General features: G+C 41.9%; 1 protein-coding gene and 1 pseudogene across 1 annotated transcript; one reads left to right on the forward strand and one right to left on the reverse strand.

Annotated features, from left to right (window-relative positions):
• Positions 1–5,082: 5,082 nt before the first annotated feature.
• LOC120876693 lies at positions 5,083–5,916 on the reverse strand (annotated as a pseudogene).
• A 13,615-nt stretch (positions 5,917–19,531) lies between these two features.
• Positions 19,532–20,476, forward strand: LOC120876694 (olfactory receptor 52K2). Its single transcript, XM_040258666.1, has one exon. It carries the CDS (start codon positions 19,532–19,534, stop codon positions 20,474–20,476), a length of 945 nt encoding a protein of 314 aa, XP_040114600.1.
• The last annotated feature ends 886 nt before the right edge of the window (positions 20,477–21,362 follow it).

Here is a 21,362-nt window from a genome sequence, read left to right on the forward strand (position 1 = left end):
GTGGCAAGAATACACAGGAGAAGTGTACAAAAAAGAGCTTCACGACCCAGATAATCACAATCGTGTGATCACTCACCTACAGCCAGACATCCTGGAATATGAAGTCAAGTGGGCCTTAGAAAGCATCACTACCAACAAAGCTACTGGAGGTAATGGAATTCCAGTTGAGCTATTTCAAATCCTGAAAGATGATGCTGTGAAAGTGCTGCACTGAATATGCCAACAAATTTGGAAAACCAGTGGCCAAAGGACTGGAAAAGGTCAGTTTTCATTCCAATCCCTTAGAAAGGCAATGCCAAAGAATGCTCAAACTACCACACAATTGCACTCTTCTCACATACTAGTAAAGTAATGCTCAAAATTCTCCAAGCCAGGCTTCAGCAATACGTGAACTGTGAACTTCCTGATGTACAAGCTAGTTTTAGAAAAGGCAGAGGAACCAGATATCAAATTGCCAACATCACTGGATCATGGAAAAAGCAAGAGAGTTCCAGAAAAACATCCATTTCTGCTTTATTGATAATGCCAAAGCCTTTGACTGTGTGGATCACAATAAATCATGGAAAATACTGAAAGAGATGGGAATACCAGACCACCTGACCTGCCTCTTGAGAAACCTATATGCAGGTCAGGAAGCAACAGTTAGAACTGGATATGGAACAACAGACTAGTTCCAAATAGGAAAAGGAGTACATCAAGGCTGTATATTGTCACCCTGCTTATTTAACTTATATGCAGAGTACATCATGCAAAATGCTGGGCTGGATGAAACACAAGCTGGAATCAAGATTGCTGGGAGAAATATCAATCACCTCAGATATGCAGATGACACCACCCTTATGGCAGAAAGTGAAGAGGAACTAAAAAGCCTCTTGATGAAAGTGAAAGAGGAGAGTGAAAAAGTTGGCCTAAAGCTCAACATTCAGAAAACAAAGATCATGGCATCCGGTCCCATCACTTCATGGGAAATAGATGGGGAAACAGTGGAAACAGTGTCAGACTTTATCTTTTGGGACTCCAAAATCACTGCAGACGGTGATTGCAGCCATGAAATTAAAAGACGCTTACTCCTTGGAAGAAAAGTTATGACCAACCTGGATAGCATATTCAAAAGCAGAGACATTACTTTTCCAACAAAGATCCATCTAGTCAAGGCTTTGGTTTTTCCAGTGGTCATGTATGGATGTGAGAGTTGGACTGTGAAGAAAGCTGAGTACTGAACAGCCGTGTTGGAGAAGACTCTTGAGATTTCCTTGGACTGTATGGAGATCAGTCCTGGGTGATCATTGGAAGGACAGAGGCTGAAACTCCAATACTTTGGCCACCTCGTGCAAAGAGCTGACTCATTTGAAAAGACCCTGATGCAGGGGAAAATTGAGGGCAGGCGGAGAAGGGGACTAAGTTCCCGGTCTTGTTTTCACTGGCTGTATAGAGCTTTTCCATCTTTGGCTACGAAGAATATAATCAATCTTATTTTGGTATTGACCATTTGGTGATGTCCATGTGTAGAGTCTTCTCTTGTGTTGTTGGAAGAGGAGTTTGCTATGACCAATGCATTCTCTTGAAAAAACTGTTAGCCTTTGCCCTACTTCATTCTGTACCCCAAGGCCAAATTTGCCCATTACTCCAGGTGTTTCTTGACTTCCTACTTTTGCATTCCAGTCGACTCATTGGAAAAGACTCTGATGCTGGGAGGGATTGGAGGCAGGAGGAAAAGGGGACAACAGAGGATGAGATGGCTGGATGGCATCACCGACTCGATGGATGTGAGTCTGAGTGAACTCCAGGAGTTGGTGATGGACAGGGAGGCCTGGTGTGCAGCGATTCATGGGGTTGCAAAGAGCCGGACACGACTGAGCGACTGAACTGAACTGAACTGAACACCTGAAATGATAAAGACATCTTTTTTGGCTGTTCTAGAAGGCCTTGCAGGTCTTCATAGAACCGTTCAAGTTCAGCTTCTTCAGCATTACTGCTTGGAGCATAAACCTGGACTACTCTGATATTGAATGGTTTGCCTTGGAGATGAACAGAGATCATTCCATCGTTTTTGAGATTGCATCAAAGTACTGCATTCTGAACTCTTTTGCTTAATATGATGGCTACTCCATTTCTTCTAAGGGATTCTTGCCCACAGTAGCAGATATAGTGGTCATCTGAGTTAAATTTACCCATTCTAGTTCATTTTAGCTTGCTGATTCCTAAAATGTTGATGTTCACTCTTGCCATCTCCTGTTTGACCACTTTCAATTTGCCTTGATTCATGGACATAACATTCCAGGTTCCTAAGCAATATTGCTCTTGACAGCATCTCACTTTACTTCCATCACCAATCACATTCACAACTGGGTGTTTTTGTTTTGGCTCCATCTCTCCATCCTTTCTGGAGTTATTTCTCCACTAATCTCCAGCAGCCTATTGGGCATCTACCAACCTGGGGAATTCATCTTTCATTGTCCTATCTTTTTGCCTTTTCATACTGTTCATGGGGATCTCAAGGCAAGAATACTGAAGTGGTTTGCCATTTCCTTTTCCAGTGGACCACTTTTTGTCAGAACTCTCCACCATGACCTGTCTGTCTTGGGTGGCCCTACATGGCATGACTCATAGTTTCATTGAGTTAGACAAGGCTGTGGTCCATGTGATTAGATTGGTTAGTTTTCTGTGATGTTGGTTTTCATTCTTTCTTCCCTCTGATGGAATAGGATAAGAGGCTTATAGAAGCTTCCTGATGGGATAGACTGACTGAGGGGGAAAGGGTCTTGTTCTGATGGGTGGGGCCATGCTCAGTAAATCTTTAATCCAATTTTCTGTTTGTTGGGTGGGCCTGTGTTCCCTCCCTGTTGTTTGGCCTGAGGCCAAACTATGGTGGAGGTAATGAAGATAATGTTGACCTCCTTCAGGAGGTCCCATGCTGTGCACTGCTGCACTCAGTGCCCCCACCCTGCAGCGGTCTACTGCACACCCATGCCTCCACCAGAGACTCCTGGACACTCACAGGCAAGTCTGGGTCAGTCTCTTGTGTGGTCCCTGCTCCTTTCTCCTGAGTCCTGCTGTGCACAAGATTTTGTCTGTGCCTTCCAACATCTGTTTCCTAGTCCTGTGTAAGTTCTATCAGCTCTATGTTGGGGTTAATGGTGACCTCCAATTGTTAGATGTCTGCATCTACATCCTAAAATCTTAAATGAGTAGCACTCCATGGATAGAAGTGTAGTCTGAGCAGGATATTATTTTCATATCATCTATGAAATATGTGGCAGAAAGTGAAGAACTAAAGAGCCTCTTGATGAAGGTGAAAGAGGAGAGTGAAAAAGTTGGCTTAAAGATCAACATTCAGAAAACGAAGATCATGGCATTCGGTCCCATCACTTCATGGCAAATCGATGGAGAAACAGTGGCAGACTTTATTTTGGGGGCCTCTAAAATCACTGCAGATGGTGATTGCAGCCATGAAATTAAAAGACACTTACTCCTTGGAAGAAAAGTTATGACCAATCTAGACAGCATCTTAAAAAGCAGAGACATTACTTTGCCAGCAAATATCTGTCTAGTCAAGGCTATTGTTTTTCCAGTAGTCGTGTATGGATGTGAGAGTTGGACTATAAAGAAAGCTGAGCACTGAAGAATTGATGCTTTTGAACTGTGGTGTTGGAGAAGACTTGTTTTGTTTGTTTGTTTGTTTTTTATAATATAAATTTATTTATTTTAATTGGAGACCCTTGAGAGTCCCTTGGACTGCAAGCACCAACCAGTCCATCCTAAAGGAAATCAGTCCTGAATATTCATTGTAAGGACTGATGTTGAACCTGAGACTACAGTACTTTGGCCCACCTGATGCAAATAGCTGACTCATTTGAAAAGACCCTGATGCTGGGAAAGATTGAAGGCGGGAGGAGAAGGACAACAGATGATGAGATGGTTGGATGGCATCACCGACTTAATGGGCAGGAGTTTGGGTAAACTCCGGGAGTTAGTGATGGACAGGAAGGCCTGTTGTGTTGCAGTCCATGGGGTCACTAAGAGTTGGACATGACTGAGCAACTGAACTGGACTCACATCACTTCTGGGAACATCAGTTTCCTTATCAGCAGTGTAGGTCTGTAGTTTCTGCCCCTACAGTGTGGTTTTGAGAATTACATTAGGAATTAGAGTCATGAGTAGCTAAGTGCTTATATATTATTCCTTCTCTAGATACTTGAGCTGCTATTTAATCTGGAGGGTAAAGTCAATGTTCTATAAAGCTACATCACATACCTTTATTTGGTGATCCATTTAAAGGCCAGCTTAAAAAAAAATAATAATAAAGGCCAGCTTATTGTGATCAGGGATCCTACAGTGGGATCAGGGTTAGTTTCTGTGGGAAGGATAATATTTACTTTCCTTGGAGCCTTTACATACTTCAGGCCACTTGATGGGAGCAGCCTGCTGGCAAAATATTCAGGCAATGCTAAGACATAATCATCTTGTCTTACTTCCTTGCATGAAGCTAATTTTCTTTTTCCAGGCCCTTCTTTTATGAGTAGTAGTCCTTGTAGCTGTGGGACATACAATTAAGTCTTTTCTAGAACTCTTCATTTATATCAATATAAGCAGTTTGGGCAGCATCTCAGGTGATAAGACTTAAATGGGAAGATGCATTTCCTGAAGGCTAAGGCCATTTTGATAAAATGACTCATTTTTAATTTACACATTAAGTACATACAGAAAAATATATAATATTATATGACACCACAAATGTTACATAGACTACAGCCAAAACATTTGATCTCAGCAGCTCAAGAAACTGAGCAAGGATATTCTACTCTATTACATATAAAATGTGAACAATACAACCTAATAAACCATTTGTTAATTCATAAGAATTTAAATAAGTGATAAACACCAATCACTTGTTACTGATTGTTTTGTCTTCTTTGGCTTAAATATAATTTAAATTAAAAAAAAAATCCTCTGTCCTTTAGAATTTAGAGTTGTACTTTCTTTTTTAGCATTCCTTTGGAGTTACAAAACCCAGAGAACACAGGACCGCTGCCTACCATATTTACTTCCTCCATGAGATTATTTAAAAGAAGAGAATATCATTCATTTGATTTTAGTTTCTATGTTGAGAATTTGGAGAAGTCTTTCCTGGATCTGCTTGGTGCAGGCAGCATAGACAATGGGATTGAGGATTGGAGGAATGAGGAGGTAGGAGTTGGCTAGCAAGGTGTGGACTAGAATGCGCAGTCCATGACCAAATTGTGAATGGGGGAAGAAACAGCAATGGGAACATAAAAGATCAAGATAGCACAAATGTGAGAACCACATGTCCCCAGGGTTTTATGCCTAGTGTCAGGAGTAGCCAGCCCCTTCATGGTCCTGAAAATCATCACATAGGAGGCAGCAATGTCCATTGAGTCCAGGATCAAGTCCATAAAGCCAGTGCTCATCCCACAGACATTGCTGACCCTGCTGTCACCACCTACCAAGGTGACCACAGCCAGGGGTTCCCAGGAGGAGTAGGAGAGGACACGGGCTTTGTAAAGGGGCAGCCACAGGCAAGTCATCAGAAGCAGGGATTCAATGTAGAGAACACCCCAGCAGAAGCCAGCCAACCTACAGTAAGCCAAACATTCCCCTACAGTATGCATAAGCCCTGTGGTATGAGGGAGTGTGTCACAGCTACATAGCGGTCAAAAGACATGGCAAGGAAGATACCTGGACAGAACCAGGTCAATGATAGCCAACATGCACAGAAAGCTGGTGCAGGCTATGCTCCACCCGTACCACAACTAGAATGGTGACATTCCCCACCACAGCTACCAGCTACATGGAGTCAAAGCAGATGGAGAGCCAGATTTGCACAGACTCCTGTTCTGAAATGCCAGTGAACTGGAAGAAACTGGGTTCTAAACAGACATTATGAAAATTGAGCATAACTACTTATAAGTGCACCTTCTCACTTGTGCCCCAAAATGTGGTAGAACTTTTTTTTTTCTTTCAGAAATTAAAAAATATTCTTAGGTCCTATAAAAAAATAGGATCATTGACTAGATAAGAGTCTATAAAATTACTCTGAAGTTATAGAATAATGTCATGGCATGACATTACTCTGTTATGTTCACAAGTTTACCAAGCAGAAGCCAAAAATATTTATTTGAATGAAATGCATATCTTTATGCAATGTGATTCTCAAGGAATAATGTTCTTTCAACAATGAAAATGATGTAAGGAAGACAGGTGACTATTGAGCCACTTAATAACTCTGTAGGTTGGTTTTGAGATTTCTCAGAATCATATTAGCAAGATTCAGAATGGACACTCCTTGATTAGAGACACAGTGATGCTGAAAATACTGAAGTGGTTTGCCATTCCCTTCTCCAGTGGACCACATTCTGTCAGACCTCTCCACCATGACCCACCCGTCTTGGGTTGCCCCGTGGGCATGGCTTGGTTTCATTGAGTTAGACAAGGCTGTGGTCCTAGTGTGATTAGATTGACTAGTTTTCTATGAGTATGATTTCAGTGTGTCTGCACTCTGATGCCCTCTTGCAACACCTACCATCTTACTTGGGTTTCTCTTACCTTGAGTGTGGGGTATCTCTTCATGGCTGCTCCAGCAAAGCACAGCATCTGCTCCTTGCCTTGGATGAGGGGGTATATCCTTACTGCTACCCTTCCTGACCTTTAACGTGGGATAGCTCCTCTAGGCCCTCCTACACCCTTGCAGCCACCGCTCCTCCACTGGAGAAGGGAATGTCAAACCACTTCAGTATTCTTGCCTTGAGAACCCCATGAACAGTATGTGCCTTGAGAACCCCATGAACAGTATGAAAAGGCAAAATGATAGGATACTGAAAGAGGAACTCCCCAGGTCAGTAGGTGTCCAATATGCTACTGGAGATCAGTGGAGAAATAACTCTAGAAAGAATGAAGGGATGAAGCCAAAGCAAAACCAATACCCAGCTGTGGATGTGACTGGTGATAGAAGCAAGGTCTGATGCTGTAAAGAGCAATATTGCATAGGAACCTGGAATGTCAGGTCCATGAATCAAGCCAAATTGGAAGTGGTCAAACAAGAGATGGCAAGAGTGAACGTCAACATTCTAGGAATCAGCAAACTAAAATGGACTGAAATGGGTGAATTTAACTCAGATGACCATGATATCTACAACTGCAGGCAGGAATCCCTCAGAAGAAATGGAGTAGCCATGATGGTCAACAAAAGAGTCTGAAATGCAGTACTTGGATGCAATCTCAAAAATGACAGAATGATCTCTGTTCATCTCCAAGGCAAACCATTCAATATCACAGTAATACAAGTCTATGCCCCAACCAGTAACGCTAAAGAAGCTGAAGTTGAAGGGTTTTATGAAGACCTAGAAGACCTTTTAGAACTAACACCCAAAAAAAGATGTCCTCTTCATTATAGGGGACTGGAATGCAAAAGTAGGAAGTCAAGAAACACATGGAGTAACAGGCAAATTTGGCCTTGGAGTGCAGAATGAAGCAGGGCAAAGACTAATTGAGTTTTGCCAAGAAAATGCTCTGGTCATGGCAAACACCCTCTTCCAACAACACAAGAGAAGACTCTACACATGGACATCACCAGATGCTCAATACCGAAATCAGATTGATTATATTCTTTGCAGCCAAACACGGAGAAGCTCTATACAGTCAACAAAAACAAAACCAGGAGCTGACTGGGGCTCAGATCATGAACTCCTTACTGCTAAATTCAGACCTAAATTGAAGAAAGTAGGGGAAACCGCTAGACCATTCAGGTATGACCTAAATCAAATCCCTTATGATTATACAGTGGAAGTGAGAAATAGATTTAAGGGCCTAGATCTGATAGATAGAGTGCCTGATGAACCATGGAATGAGGTTCATGACATTGTACAGGAGACAGGGATCAAGACCATCCCCATGGAAAAGAAATGCAAAAAAGCAAAATGGCTGTCTGGGGAGGCCTTACAAATAGCTGTGAAAAGAAGAGAAGCGAAAAGCAAAGGAGAAAAGGAAAGATATAAGCATCTGAATGCAGAGTCCCATAGAATAGCAAGAAGAGATAAGAAAGTCTTCTTCAGCGATCAATGCAAAGAAATAGAGGAAAAGAACAGAATGGGAAAGACTAGAGATCTCTTCAAGAAAATTAGAGATACCAAGGGAACATTTCATGTGAAGATGGGCTCAATAAAGGACAGAAATGGTCTGGACCTAACAGAAGCAGAAGATATTAAGAAGACGTGGCAAGAATACACAGAAGAACTGTATAAAAAAGATCTTCACAACCCGGATAATCATGATAGTGTGATCAGTAATCTAGAGCCTGACATCTTGGAATGTGAAGTCAAGTGAGCCTTGGAAAGCATCACTATGAACAAAGCTAGTGGAGGTGATGGCATTCCAGTTGTGCTGTTTCAAATCCTGAAAGATGATGCTGTGAAAGTGCTACACTCAATATGCCAGCAAATTTGGAAAACTCAGCAGTGGCCACATGACTGGAAAAGGTCAGTTTTCATTCCAATCCCATAGAAAGGCAATGCAAAAGAATGCTCAAACTACCACACAATTGCACTCTTCTCACATACTAGTAAAGTAATGCTCAAAATTCTCCAGGCCAGGCTTCAGCAATACGTGAACTGTGAACTTCCTGATGTTCAAGCTGGTTTTAGAAAAGGCAGAAGAACCAGAGATCAAATTGCCAACATCCACTGGATCATGGAAACAGCAAGAGGGTTCCAGAAAAACATCTATTCCTGCATTATTGACTATGCCAAAGCCTTTGACTGTGTGGATCACAATAAACTGTGGAAAATTCTGAAAGAGATGGGAATGCCAGACCACCTAACCCGCCTCTTGAGAAATCTGTATACAGGTCAGTAAGCAGCAGTTAGAACTGGACATGGAACAACAGACAGGTTCCAAAGAGGAAAAGGAGTACATCAAGGCTGTATATTGTCACCCTGCTTATTTAACTTCTATGCAGAGTACATCATGAGAAACGCTGGACTGGAAGAAACACAAGCTGGTATCAAGATTGCAGGGAGAAATATCAATAACCTCTGATATGCAGATAACACCACCCTTATGGCAGAAAGTGAAGAGGAAATAAGAAACCTCTTGATGAAAGTGAAAGAGGAGAGTGAAAAAGTTGGCTTAAAGCTCAACATTCAGAAAACGAAGATCATGGCATCTGGTCCCATCACTTCATGGGAAATAGATGGGGAACCAGTGGAAACAGTGTCAGACTTTATTTTTTTGGGCTCCAAAATCGCTGTAGATGGTGAGTGCAGCCATGAAATTAAAAGATGCTTACTCCTTGGAAGAAAAGTTATGACCAACCTCGATAGCATATTCAAAAGCAGAGACATTACTTTGTGGACTAAGGTCCGTCTAGTCAAGGCTATGGTTTTTCCTGTGGTCATGTATGGATGTGAGAGTTGGACTGTGAAGAAGGCTGAGCGCCAAAGAATTGATGCTTTTGAACTGTGGTGTTGGAGAAGACTCTTGAGTCCCTTGGACTGCAAGGAGATCCAACCAGTCCATTCTGAAGGAGATCAACCCTGGGATTTCTTTGGAAGGAATTATGCTAAAGCTGAAACTCCAGTACTTTGGGCACCTCATGGGAAGAGTTGACTCATTGGAAAAGACCCTGATGATGGGAGGGATTCGGGGCAGGAGGAGATGGGGACGACAGAGGATGAGATGGCTGGATGGCATCACTGACTCGATGGACGTGAGTCTGAGAGAACTCTGGGAGTTGGTGAGGGACGGGAGGCCTGGTGTGCTGCGATTGATGGGGTTGCAAAGAGTCAGACACAACTGAGCAAATGAACTGAACTGAACTGATGCTGAAAAATAACAGTGACAGCATTTGGGGATCTAGATAGACCCATGGGACTCTCTAGAGTCTATGATTAAGTTTAATCTTGGGGCCAGCATTAGCTATTGGATGAACCTAAATGTTTAATCTTCAATCCTAAATCAAGGTGGATGTAATCATATGAAGACTTTCCAGTGGATTTAACAGAGTAATTTCTTAAATGTGAGAGTTGATGATTAGAGCTCAGTTTTGTGTGTCTGCAAGGGCTCTCTGCCTTCTTGGAGGCTGAGTAGAGATGAGATCCCAGAGGTGGAGAATGTTCTCCCTAGGAAAGAAAAAATAATTAGTGTGGAGAAGCATGAGACCTAGATGAATACTTGCCCAAAGAAATGCCCTTACTCAGAGTCCAGATCTACTGAGTTATGCGAAGATGAATATTCACAAAACTATTTCCAGGTCTTCTTTCTGTTTTATTAGGATCCAAGAGCATACCAAAATATATTCCTGTGTATACTAGAGGAATTCCCAATGAAAAAATAGGCAGAAGACCTAAATAGACATTTCTCCAAAGAAGACATAGAGATGGACAAGAGGCACATAAAGAGGTTGAATGTCACTAGTTATTAGAGAAATGCAAATGAAAGCTGCAAATATATATTACCTCACACCAGTCAGAATGGCCATCATCAAAAAATCTATAATAAATGCTGGAGAGTGTGTGGAGAAAAGGAAACCCTCTAGCAGTGTTGGTGGGAATGTAAATTGATACAGCCACTGTAGAGAACAGTATGGAGGTTCCTTAGCAGACTGAAAATACAACTACCACATGACCCAGCAATCCCACTACTGGGCATATATCCTAAGAAAGCCATAATTCAAAAGGACACATGTACCCCAATGTTCATTGCAACACTATTAATACAAGCCAGGACATGGAAGCAACCTAAATGTCTATCAACAAGTGAGTGAAGACTGTGTTACATGTATGCAGTGAAATACTACCCACCATTAAAAAGAACAAAATTGGGTCATTTTTAGAGTTATGGATGGACCTAGATTTCATCATAGAATGAAGTAAGTCATAATAATATTATATCTTAATGCATATATGTGGAATATACAAAAATGGTACAGATGAACCTAGTTGCAGGACAGGAATAGAGATTCAGATGTAGTGAACAGACATGTGGATATGGATGGGGGAAGTAGGGGAGGATAGGACAAATTGGGAGATCAGGACTGACAAATATACAATGCTGTTGTCGTTCAGTTGCCAAGTCATGTCCAACTCTTTGCAACCCCATTGGCTGCAGCATGCCAGGCTTCTCTGTCCCTCACCATCACCTGAAGTCTGCCCAAGTTCATGTCCATTGAATCAGTGACGCCATTCAACCATCTCATCCTCTGTCACCCTCTTCTCTTTCTGCCTTCAATCTTTTCCAGCATCAATGCCTTTTCCAATGAGTCAGTTCTTCCCATCAGGTGGCCAAAGTATTGGAGCTTCAGCATCAGTTCTTCCAGTGAGTATTCAGCATTGATTTCCTTTAGGATTCACTGGTTTGATCTCCCTGCTGTCCAATGGACTTTCAAGAGTCTTCTAGCACCAGTTTGAAAGCATCAGTTCTTTGGCACTCAGTCTTCTTTATGGTCCAACTCTCACATCTGTACATGACTACTGGAAAAACCACGTCTTTGACTATATGGACTTTGTTAGCAAAGTGATGTCTTTGCTTTTTAATATGCTGTCTAGCTTTGTCACAGCTTTCTTTCCAAAAAGCAGTCACCTTTAATTTCATGACTGCAATCACCATCCACAGTGATTTTTGGAGCCCAAGAAAATAAAATCTGCCACTGCTTCCACTTTTTCCCCTCCTATTTGCTATAAAGTGATGGGACGGGATCTTAGTTTTTTGAATCTTGAGTTTTAAGCCAGCTTTTTCACTCTTCTCTTTCATTCTCAAGAGGCTCTTTAATTCCTCTTGCTTTCTACCATTAGAGTGGTATCATCTGCATATTTAAGATTGCTGATATTTCGCCAGGCCAGCCAGCATTTCACAGGATGTACTCTGAATGTAAGTTAAATGAACAGGGTGACAATATACAGCTTTTTTATACTCCTTTCCCAATTTTGAGCCAGTCTATTGTTCCATGATCAGTTCTAACTGTTGCTTTTTGGCCTGCATTCAGGTTTCTAAGACAGGCAAGATAGTTTGGTATTGCTATCTCTTTAAGAATTTCCCACAGTTTGTTGGTATTGTTAATAATGGTTAATTAAGCAATAATGGATGGAGAAACAGTGGAAATAGTGTCAGACTTTATTTTGGGGGGCTCCAAAATCATTGCAGATGGTGATTGCAGCCATTAAATTAAAAGACACTTACTCCTTGGAAGGAAAGTTATGACCAACCTAGAGAGCATATTGAAAAGCAGAGATATTACCTTGCCAACAAAGGTCCATCTAGTCAAGGCTATGGTTTTTCCTGTGGTCATGTATGGATGTGAGAGTTGGACTGTGAAGAAAGCTGAGCACTGAAGAATTGGTGCTTTTGAACTGTGGTGTTGGAGAAGACTCTTGAGAGTCCCTTGGACTATAAGGAGATCCAACCAGTCCACCCTAAAGGAGATCAGTCCTGGGTGTTCTTTGGAAGGACTGATGCTAAAGCTGAAACTCCAATACTTTGGCCACCTCATGCGAAGAGTTGACTCTTTGGAAAAGACCCTGATGCTGGGAGGGATTGGGGGCAGGAGAAGGGGTCGACAGAGAATGAGATGGCTGGATGGCATCACCGACTCGATGCACATGAGTTTGAGTTAACTCTGGGAGTTGGTGATGGACAGGGAGGCCTGGCGTGCTGCAATTCATGGGGTCGCAAAGAGTCCGACATGACTGAGCGACTGAACTGAAGCAATAGTGACATTGGTAATTATTCCCCAGTGATCCCGTTGGATCCTCCCTAAATCGTGAGATGTGAGCAAGACCGGGATGAGGGTCCCCACATGATAGATAAGGAAACAATCCAAAGAGCAGAGAGATTAACAGCCTCATCAAAGTCACAGACTGGGACTCAAACCTAATATCCAACCACAATACAGCAGAAAGTCAAAACTCCAAATCAAACACAAAATGAATAGAAAACCTTGATCTAGTTGTTGCTAAACCCTGCTTGTATAAGTCACACTCAGCCCTAACAACAGGCATCCATTTGCATATTCAGGGGAGGCTGTGTCCTCAGCAGGACCTGCTGTGAAACGAGGGTGAGGATGGAGAGGGGCCCAGTGTTCGCTGAGACCAGAGGATTCTCTGCCTCCAGGGAGACATGCCTGATGTAATAGAATGTGAGGGGAGCCAGGGGAGGGACCCCAGAGGACTGGAGACAGGGACAGAATGTCCCCAGAGTCACCTCAGAGAAGACAGCAGGTCCATCTTGGGTCCCTTTAAGATGTACCTCAGGGACAAGGCCTACTGTTTCCTTTTTCTTTGGGGAATAGAGTAACTGATCATGAGAATTAGCCAGATCTCTTTAAAACCCTCTTTCCCACCCTTCTCTCACTAAAAGAGGAAAACTGCACCATTTGTCCTGAAGCCTCCAGAAAATGAACTGAGCCTAATGCTGAGGGGTGAGATCACGTGGGCCTGTGGTGGATGGTAGGTGGGGGACAGGAGATCACGGCATGGTAAGGGAGCTGCACAACTGGTGTGAGAGGCAAGTACACCAGAGAAGGGGAACTTATGCTGGGATCAGCCAAAAACCAGAGGGCTAGAACAGGAGGCCTGGGGGTCTCAGATCTCAGAAATGTCATGTGAGCTGGGGCTGGCAGAAAAAAAAAAAAAAAAACAGAATAACCAGGATAACAGCAGAAACCTGACTACATACTAATCCCTACTCTGGAGAAGGAACTGGCAGCCCACTCCAGTATTCTTGCCTGGGAAATCCCACAGACAGAGGAGCCTGGCATACTACAGTCCATGGAGTTGCAAGAGTAAGACACAACTTAGCAACTAAACCACTGCCACCCGAGGGACTACCCAAATGTTGAATAAAAAGCCAAGATTGCTTCATGTTTGAGGAGAACAGGCTAGATCAGAGGCATGAACCCAGGGTGCACAGGGCAGATTCACTTCTCACGGACTCATGCCTGGACAGAAAACTTACCTTCTCTGTAGTATGACCTCATCTCCTGAATTTCTCCTCTGTCATTTTCATCTTTGTATGTCTGTCCTTGTCTAAGAGGAGGCCTTCTCTCACCCCTCCCCAAATACTTGATCTTCTATAAGCCTAGGTCCTGCTATCCCATTATTATTAGAAGAAACCCTCTTTTGCCTCCCAGACCTGTGCTCCGGTGTCATGTATTAGGGACAACCTCAATAAGACCTTAGCCAAGTGTCCCAGACCTTGTGGAAAAACAAGGTGGGAGGAGATATAAGTGATGTAAGACACTGAATTTGAAGGTAGGAAACCAGAGTTGTTCAAGTTTAATCTTTGAGGTTAGTACCTCCCTCCTGTGAGTGCTACTTGCTCTCCTCCTGCCTCAGTCTGGCCCCTCCTCAGTCAAAGCTGCTGAAATGGTCTAGGGGGAAAAAAGGAGAAATCAAAAATAAGAAATGGAAGGGACAGATCAGTTACACTTGCTTATTAAAGATCCAGCAACAATGAGTTCTATCTTTTCAGTGTAGTCCTGTAGATTGAATCTTGGCATAAAAGTCAGAAGATGCGAAATTCAGTCCTTTATCTGCCTCTTATATCCTCCAGGATCACTTGAGGATTCAGTTTCCCATATACATCATCATTCTAGGATCTTCTCAAGTTAAAGGTGTAGCCTACCTACACTACATCACTGACTGAATACTCTCCAGATATAGAGCCACATACACTCTCAGGGGAGACATTGAAATAAATGACACAGACTTTCTTTTGTCATTTGCTGACATTCTGGCTGTGGAGGCAAAAAAACAAGACGCTGACAGATAAGGACTTGCCAGAACACTCCTGCCAAGTAGGCTGAAGAGTGATGGAAAAGAGAAGAAACCAGATAAGCAGAGTTGTATTGTAAATGACACTAGAGGTGTATTTTTGTTGAATCTGGAAGGAGGGAAGATGATGAATTATTAGGAATTTTCAACAGAATGGGAAGCTGTGAGATTGAGGTTGTGTGGGCAGAGACTGGAGGACCAGTGATGGTCAACAGGAGCTCCCAAGAAGTGGATCCTCAGGGAGGGGAAACCTGTTTGGAACTGGAAAAGCACATTCACTTAGGATAGGGTGATACCATGGAGAAGAGGATATTCTGTCATTCATTCAAGAAATATTAGTGAATTTCACTATGGGTACCAAGGATATACTGGCAGTAAATGTAAAAACACAGCCTCAGAATCATGGGGCTTCCATGTTGTTGATCCCAGTGCTTAGTCACAGGAAATGCAAATTAGACTTGGAGAAGTTTCTAATTAAAAAAGAAAAAAAACTTATTCTGACATAGTTAGCCAAAACTGATGGAAGGTTTTACAGAATTTCCATCTGTGGAGGTGCTTAAGATATATCCAGTAAGCCTCACTTTGCATCAGATGATATATTATCCAGCAGCACAGAGGAGGAAGTTTCTTCATGAAGAGAGTCCTTCATGCATTTGTTTATCTTTTAATGACTACTTTAAAATTGATTTTTAATTGGGAGAAATTGCTTTACAGTATTCTGTTGGTTTCTGCCATATCGCCTTGCAAATCAGCCATAAATACACATGTATCGCCTCCCTCCCCTATGCATTTATTTAAAGAACACCTACTAAGCAACAACCAGGTTCAATAGAGTCTGTGAATACAGAAATGAAAAACGCAAAATTCTTGTACTAAAAGCATTCACGGCCCAATGAATGGACAGATAAGTGCATTAGCAACATACATCACTCTCTACCCGTGTTATTTAATTCAGCCCATTAATTAGTCCTCATTGGAAACATTGAGAAAATCTTCCGGGAGGGGTCTGAGAAGGCTTTACCCAGATGGTGGCAGGATATTAGCCAGGTGTGGAAATAGGCAGAGGAAAGTATTCCAGATAAATATTGCTAGCTGCAAGCAAGACTGACCCAGAAAGTGATGCAGATACCTCAGTGTGGCTGAACCTAGGATAAATATTTTTTTAGAGGAATGGTAAGAAGTGAGGCTAATTTAGGTAAGACCAAGTTTGTATCCGTGTTAAGCAGTTTTAAGTTTTTTTTGTAGTCATGAGATTGCCAGTGGTTTTAAGTAGGTCTTTCACACTGTGGTAGATAGATGGAGTAGGGTGGAAAACTATAGGGAGAGCTTTCTAGGGACACTGCCAAGAGATTATGTGACTTTGGGAATACAAAGGGCATAGAGAGGAGAAGAACAGCATGAGAAAATTCAGATGATTCATGGGGCATCATTATTGAGCAGGGTGTGGCAGAAGCTGTATGACTGAAGCATAGGTGAAACGGGTTGAGGCTGAAAAATGAGCAAGGACCAGACGCTGCAGGTACCTGTAAACCAGGGTCAGAGTGTGGATTTCATCCTTAGTGGAATGGCAATTCCAAGAAGGTCTTAGGCAAGGCCCAGCATAATATAAATTAGCCTTAATAGTCTCTTCATCTCGGAGAAGGCAATGGCAACCCAAGTACTCTTGCCTGGAAAATCCCATAGATGGAGGAGCCTAGTAGGTTGCAGTCCATGGGGTCGTTAAGAGTCCGACACGACTGAGCAACTTCACTTTCACTTTTCACTTTCATGCATTGGAGAAGGAAATGGCAACCCATTCCAGTGTTCTTGCCTGGAGAATCCCAGGGATGGAGGAGCCTGGTGGGCTGCTGTCTATGGGGTTGCACAGAGTCAGACACGACTGAAGTGACGTAGCAGCAGCAGTCTCTTCATCTGTAGTAAGGAGAATGGATTACAGGGTGTCCAATATACAGACCACTGATGCCAGATGCGAGGCTTTTGTAGTGTGGGTGAAAGATGACGGTGATTTAAATAATGTTTGCAGGAGAAAAGGAAAAACATAGGGTGTGAAATACATTTTGCAGATTAATAAGATTTACTGATGAACTGGATATGAAGGAAGAGGGAAAAGATTAATGATTGCCTCTAGGGTTCTGAGCTTAATATGGGACAGAGAGCAGTAATAGCTACTGAGATGGACACATCCCGGGGAGGAAATATTTTGTGGGGAGATAGAAATATTTGTTTTGGCCATATTTTATTTGTGATGACTCTGGAACATCTAACTGGAAATATCTAATAGTAAAAGTAAAAGCCATGCATCTGAGAATTCCCTGGACAAAGACAGATTAAAAAACAAAACAAAAAAAGCCTAAAGAAATCAAAGAGAACACCTAGGAAGTGTGAGAATAAAAAGCAGAAAAGGAGAAGGTGAGAGTGAGAGGAAAGGAAATGATAACAAGATCAGTGTATGGAGAGTAGTGAAGATGGAAGCTAGATTGGGAAAGACTGAGAATTAAATGAGAGATGAGGAAGCAGAGATTTCATACAGTCAAACAAGTTGTGCTATGAAGGGGAAGAGAAACAAGGGCTATTAGCTGGAGGAAGGTTTGAAGCCAAGGGATACAGGATTGTGCTGATATTAATCAAGGTAAACTTTTAGAAAATAGGGCAAATTTGTGCTAGGGAAGGACAACAGTAATAGTATGTGTACAATGCTTTATAGTTATCAAGGTCTATTCTCATGATTCCATCTTTCTTCACAGTAAAGCTCAGTAAGATGGTTGTGGGAAGTATAGTTATTGCCTTTATCAAAAGGTGAGGAAGCTAAAACTTTAAAAATATCATTGATTGAGTCTCTGCTAGTACAATGGCACACTATGGGCCCAATTCTTTAGACTGTAAAGCTTTTTTCTACACTAGGGCAATGAGTTAGTTTTATTTAACCTGAGCATGAACTACTTGTGGAGCAACAAGGTGGAAGCAGATTTAAGTCACACTGAATTTGAAGGTAGGAAACCAGAGTTCTCCAAGTTCAAATTTGATCTTTGGCACTTACCAATCATATGACTGTCAATATTTTTAGATTTCTCAATTCAAAAACGTTCACATTTACTGAGCACTTTTTAATGTTTTAGATTTGTGCTTTTTTTAAAAAAAAATTTCCAGTTTTACTGGGATATAGTTGGCATGACATTGAGTTAGTTTAAGATGTATAATACAATGATTTAGTACATGGATACAGTACAAAATGATTACCACTAGTTAATATCTATCACTTCATATAGTTATTTTTCTTGTGATGAGAACTTTAAGATCTAATCTTTTAAGAACTTTCAAATATAGGAGTATTTTTTAAATCTTTATTGAATTTGTTACAATAGTGTTTCTGTTTTATGTTTTGGCCACAAGGCATGTGGCATCTTAGCTCTTTGACCAGGAATCAAACCCATACCCCCTGCATTGGAAGGTGAAGTCTTAACCACTGGACCACCAAGGAAGTCCCTATACTATTTTTAACTGAAGTCACCATGTTGCATTTTGTATCCCCAGAACTTATTCATTTTATATCTGGAAGTTTGTACCTTTTGACCACCTTCAACCATACTCCAAACCCCACCTCCCAACCACCAATCTGTTTTTATGAGTTTGGTTTTTTCTTTCTTCTAGGTTCCATATGTAAGTGATATCACACACTATTTGCTTTTCTTAGTATTACTTGTTTCACTTAGCATGATGCCCTCAATGTCCCTCTGTGTTGTCAGAAATGCAGGATTTTCTTTTATATGGCTTAATAGTATTTCATTGTGCATGTATACCACATTTTCTTTATCCTTTCATCCACTGTATTGAGTGTTTTAAAGGATTATCTGTTAATCCTCAGAAGAAACTTTATGTAGGAACTGAGAGAAAAGAGAAGGGACACCATTCAAATTTTGGGGAAACAAATAATTCTGCATTTTCACAATAAATGATGGTAAAATCAGGGGAAAGAAGATAAAAAGTCCCAGAAAGAACAAAGATGTGAAACCCAAGAAATTTAGAGGCCAATCTTTCAAAAATTGAGTGGAGCATCTCTTCTGAATGTCATGAATTATACAAGGAAAAGTAGTGGAAGGTAGAAGTATATCAAGATAAAAGTTAAATTTGAAGGGAAGGAGAATAATGGGGCTTTTCACATTCTCAAGTTAACTGCAGGTGATGGTGCTTTATGGCCCTACTTGAGATTTCTGAGTGTCAGGTAATGACCAATAATATCAATACTTAGAGGAAGCAACTTTTCAGAAAGTACCAGGCTTAATTATTTGTTATGTATTCAAGCTTGACATTTCAGAAGAGAAACTCCCCTTTGTAATTAGGAGTACAGGTTGAGATGGGAGGCAAAGGATGACAGTGAATGTTTCAGGGTAAGATTTGAATTGAGCAGGTATCTATGTCCTTTATAAAGCTGTCCTTGGCTTCAAAAACCACAAAAACTCTTCATCCACTCACTTCTTTTATGAAGGAAGCCTTCTTGGCTCTATTGCAATTTGATGTCCTGACCACTCAATATTTTTATAAGCATCTTGAGGGCAGAGATGATATATAATGTTCCACAATTCATATTATGATTACTTTGTAATTTCTTTTAAGGTCCAGAATTAGGGTCAAGGGTTAAGCCTTCCATGTAAATGATAAGAGTTTGAACTTGAATACTATAATCCTGCTGACACTGTGCACTCCCTGGAAGGGCCCTGTGGAAGGAGACCAGAGAGAGAGAATTTCTGTTGGCCATGTCAGCCTCCAATATCACCTTAACTCATCCAGCAGTCTTCCTGTTGATGGGCATCCCAGGTCTGGAGCACCTACATGTCTGGATATCCATTCCATTCTGCTCAGCATATACACTGGCCCTGCTTGGCAACTGCACCCTCTTCTTCATCATTCAGGCTGATGCAGCCCTCCACGAGCCCATGTACCTCTTTTTGGCCATGTTGGCAGCCATTGATCTGGTGCTTTCTTCTACAACACTTCCCAAAATGCTGGCCATCTTCTGGTTCAGGGATCGAGAGATCAACTTCTATGCCTGTCTGGTCCAGATGTTCTTTCTCCACTCCTTCTCCATCATGGAGTCGGCAGTGCTGCTGGCCATGGCCTTTGACCGCTATGTGGCCATCTGCAAGCCGCTGCACTACAGCACCATCCTCACCGGGCCACTGATCACCGAGATCGGCTTGGCTGCTGTGACTCGGGCTGTGACACTAACGACTCCACTCCCCTTTCTGCTCAGACGCTTCCGCTACTGCCGAGGTCCAGTGATTGCCCACTGCTACTGTGAGCACATGGCCGTGGTAAGGCTGGCCTGTGGGGACACTCGCTTCAACAACATCTATGGCATTGCTGTGGCCATGTTCATAGTAGTGTTGGACCTGCTCTTTGTTACTTTGTCTTACATCTTCATCCTCAAGGCTGTTCTACAGCTTGCCTCTCAGGAGGCCCGCTATAAGGCCTTTGGGACCTGTGTGTCCCACATAGGTGCTATTTTAGCCTTTTACACACCTGTTGTCATCTCCTCAGTCATGCACCGGGTAGCTCGTCAGGCTGCTCCACATGTGCACATCCTCCTTGCCAATTTCTATCTGCTCTTCCCACCCATGATCAATCCCATCATCTATGGGGTCAAGACCAAGCAGATTCATGAACGAGTCTTAGGACTGTTCCTGAGAAAGGATGTGTAAGGGACAGTGAGGTGCTGGCAGAGATAGGATGAGACAGGCAGAAAACTGAATGAGAGAATGAGGAAGGTAGAGGGTTACCAGACTTCTGTGTTCAGTTCTTTCCTGGTGAAATGAAAAATGAACTGATGTCCCAAAACTTGGAGTCACCAGTCTGATGAGGACTCAAGGTTCCTTGATTCTTGGTAGCCTCTGGACTCCAACTGCTGACTTAGAGAAGACAGCAAAGACTCCACTTTTCTATCAGAGGCAAAGGTTTGACCCACCCTTCTCCCCAACATCACCTAATAACACAGAGATGCTTTTGAGGTAATTTACTAAGTGGATTTGGTAAATTAATCTAGTCCAGACTTAGATAAGGATCAACATTTCATCCAAGGCAGAAATGTTCCTTTAGTCTGACAGCTCATGCTCCATCTCTGCTTAAATATTGGATTGGTCAAAAGGTTCATTCCATCTTTCCCCCAATAGGATGGCTCTAGTAGTGTTCAGTTGTCTTTCAGTTCTTTTGAAACAGTTTTGTTAGATTGTACAGGGACAGCTGTCATATAAGCATGCATTAAGAAAATTTGTGGCTACAAAAGTAATTTTAATGTTGAAGATGAAAATAACATTTTTGGCATATTATCCTTTATTTCAAGAAAGGTAAAAACACAACTGAAATGCAGAAAAGAATTTTGTGCAGTGTATGGATAAGGTGCTGTGACTAATCAGATGTCTAAAAGTGGTTTACAAAGTTTCATGTTCCATGTTCTTATAGAGTAGTTGATGTTGATAGCAATCAAGTTGAGACATGAAGAACAATCAACATTATACCATACAGGAGACAGCCAACATACACAAAATAATGCATATTAAGTGTTGAGAATCATTTATACCAGCTTTTATG

This window comes from Oryx dammah, unplaced genomic scaffold (assembly GCF_014754425.2).
Source record: "Oryx dammah isolate SB20612 unplaced genomic scaffold, SCBI_Odam_1.1 HiC_scaffold_17, whole genome shotgun sequence".
NCBI lineage: Eukaryota > Metazoa > Chordata > Mammalia > Artiodactyla > Bovidae > Oryx > Oryx dammah.

Coding starts and splice junctions, on each gene's coding strand:
- LOC120876694 (XM_040258666.1), top strand. CDS start 19,532: ATGTCAGCCTCCAATATCACCTTAACTCATCCAGCAGTCTTCCTGTTG.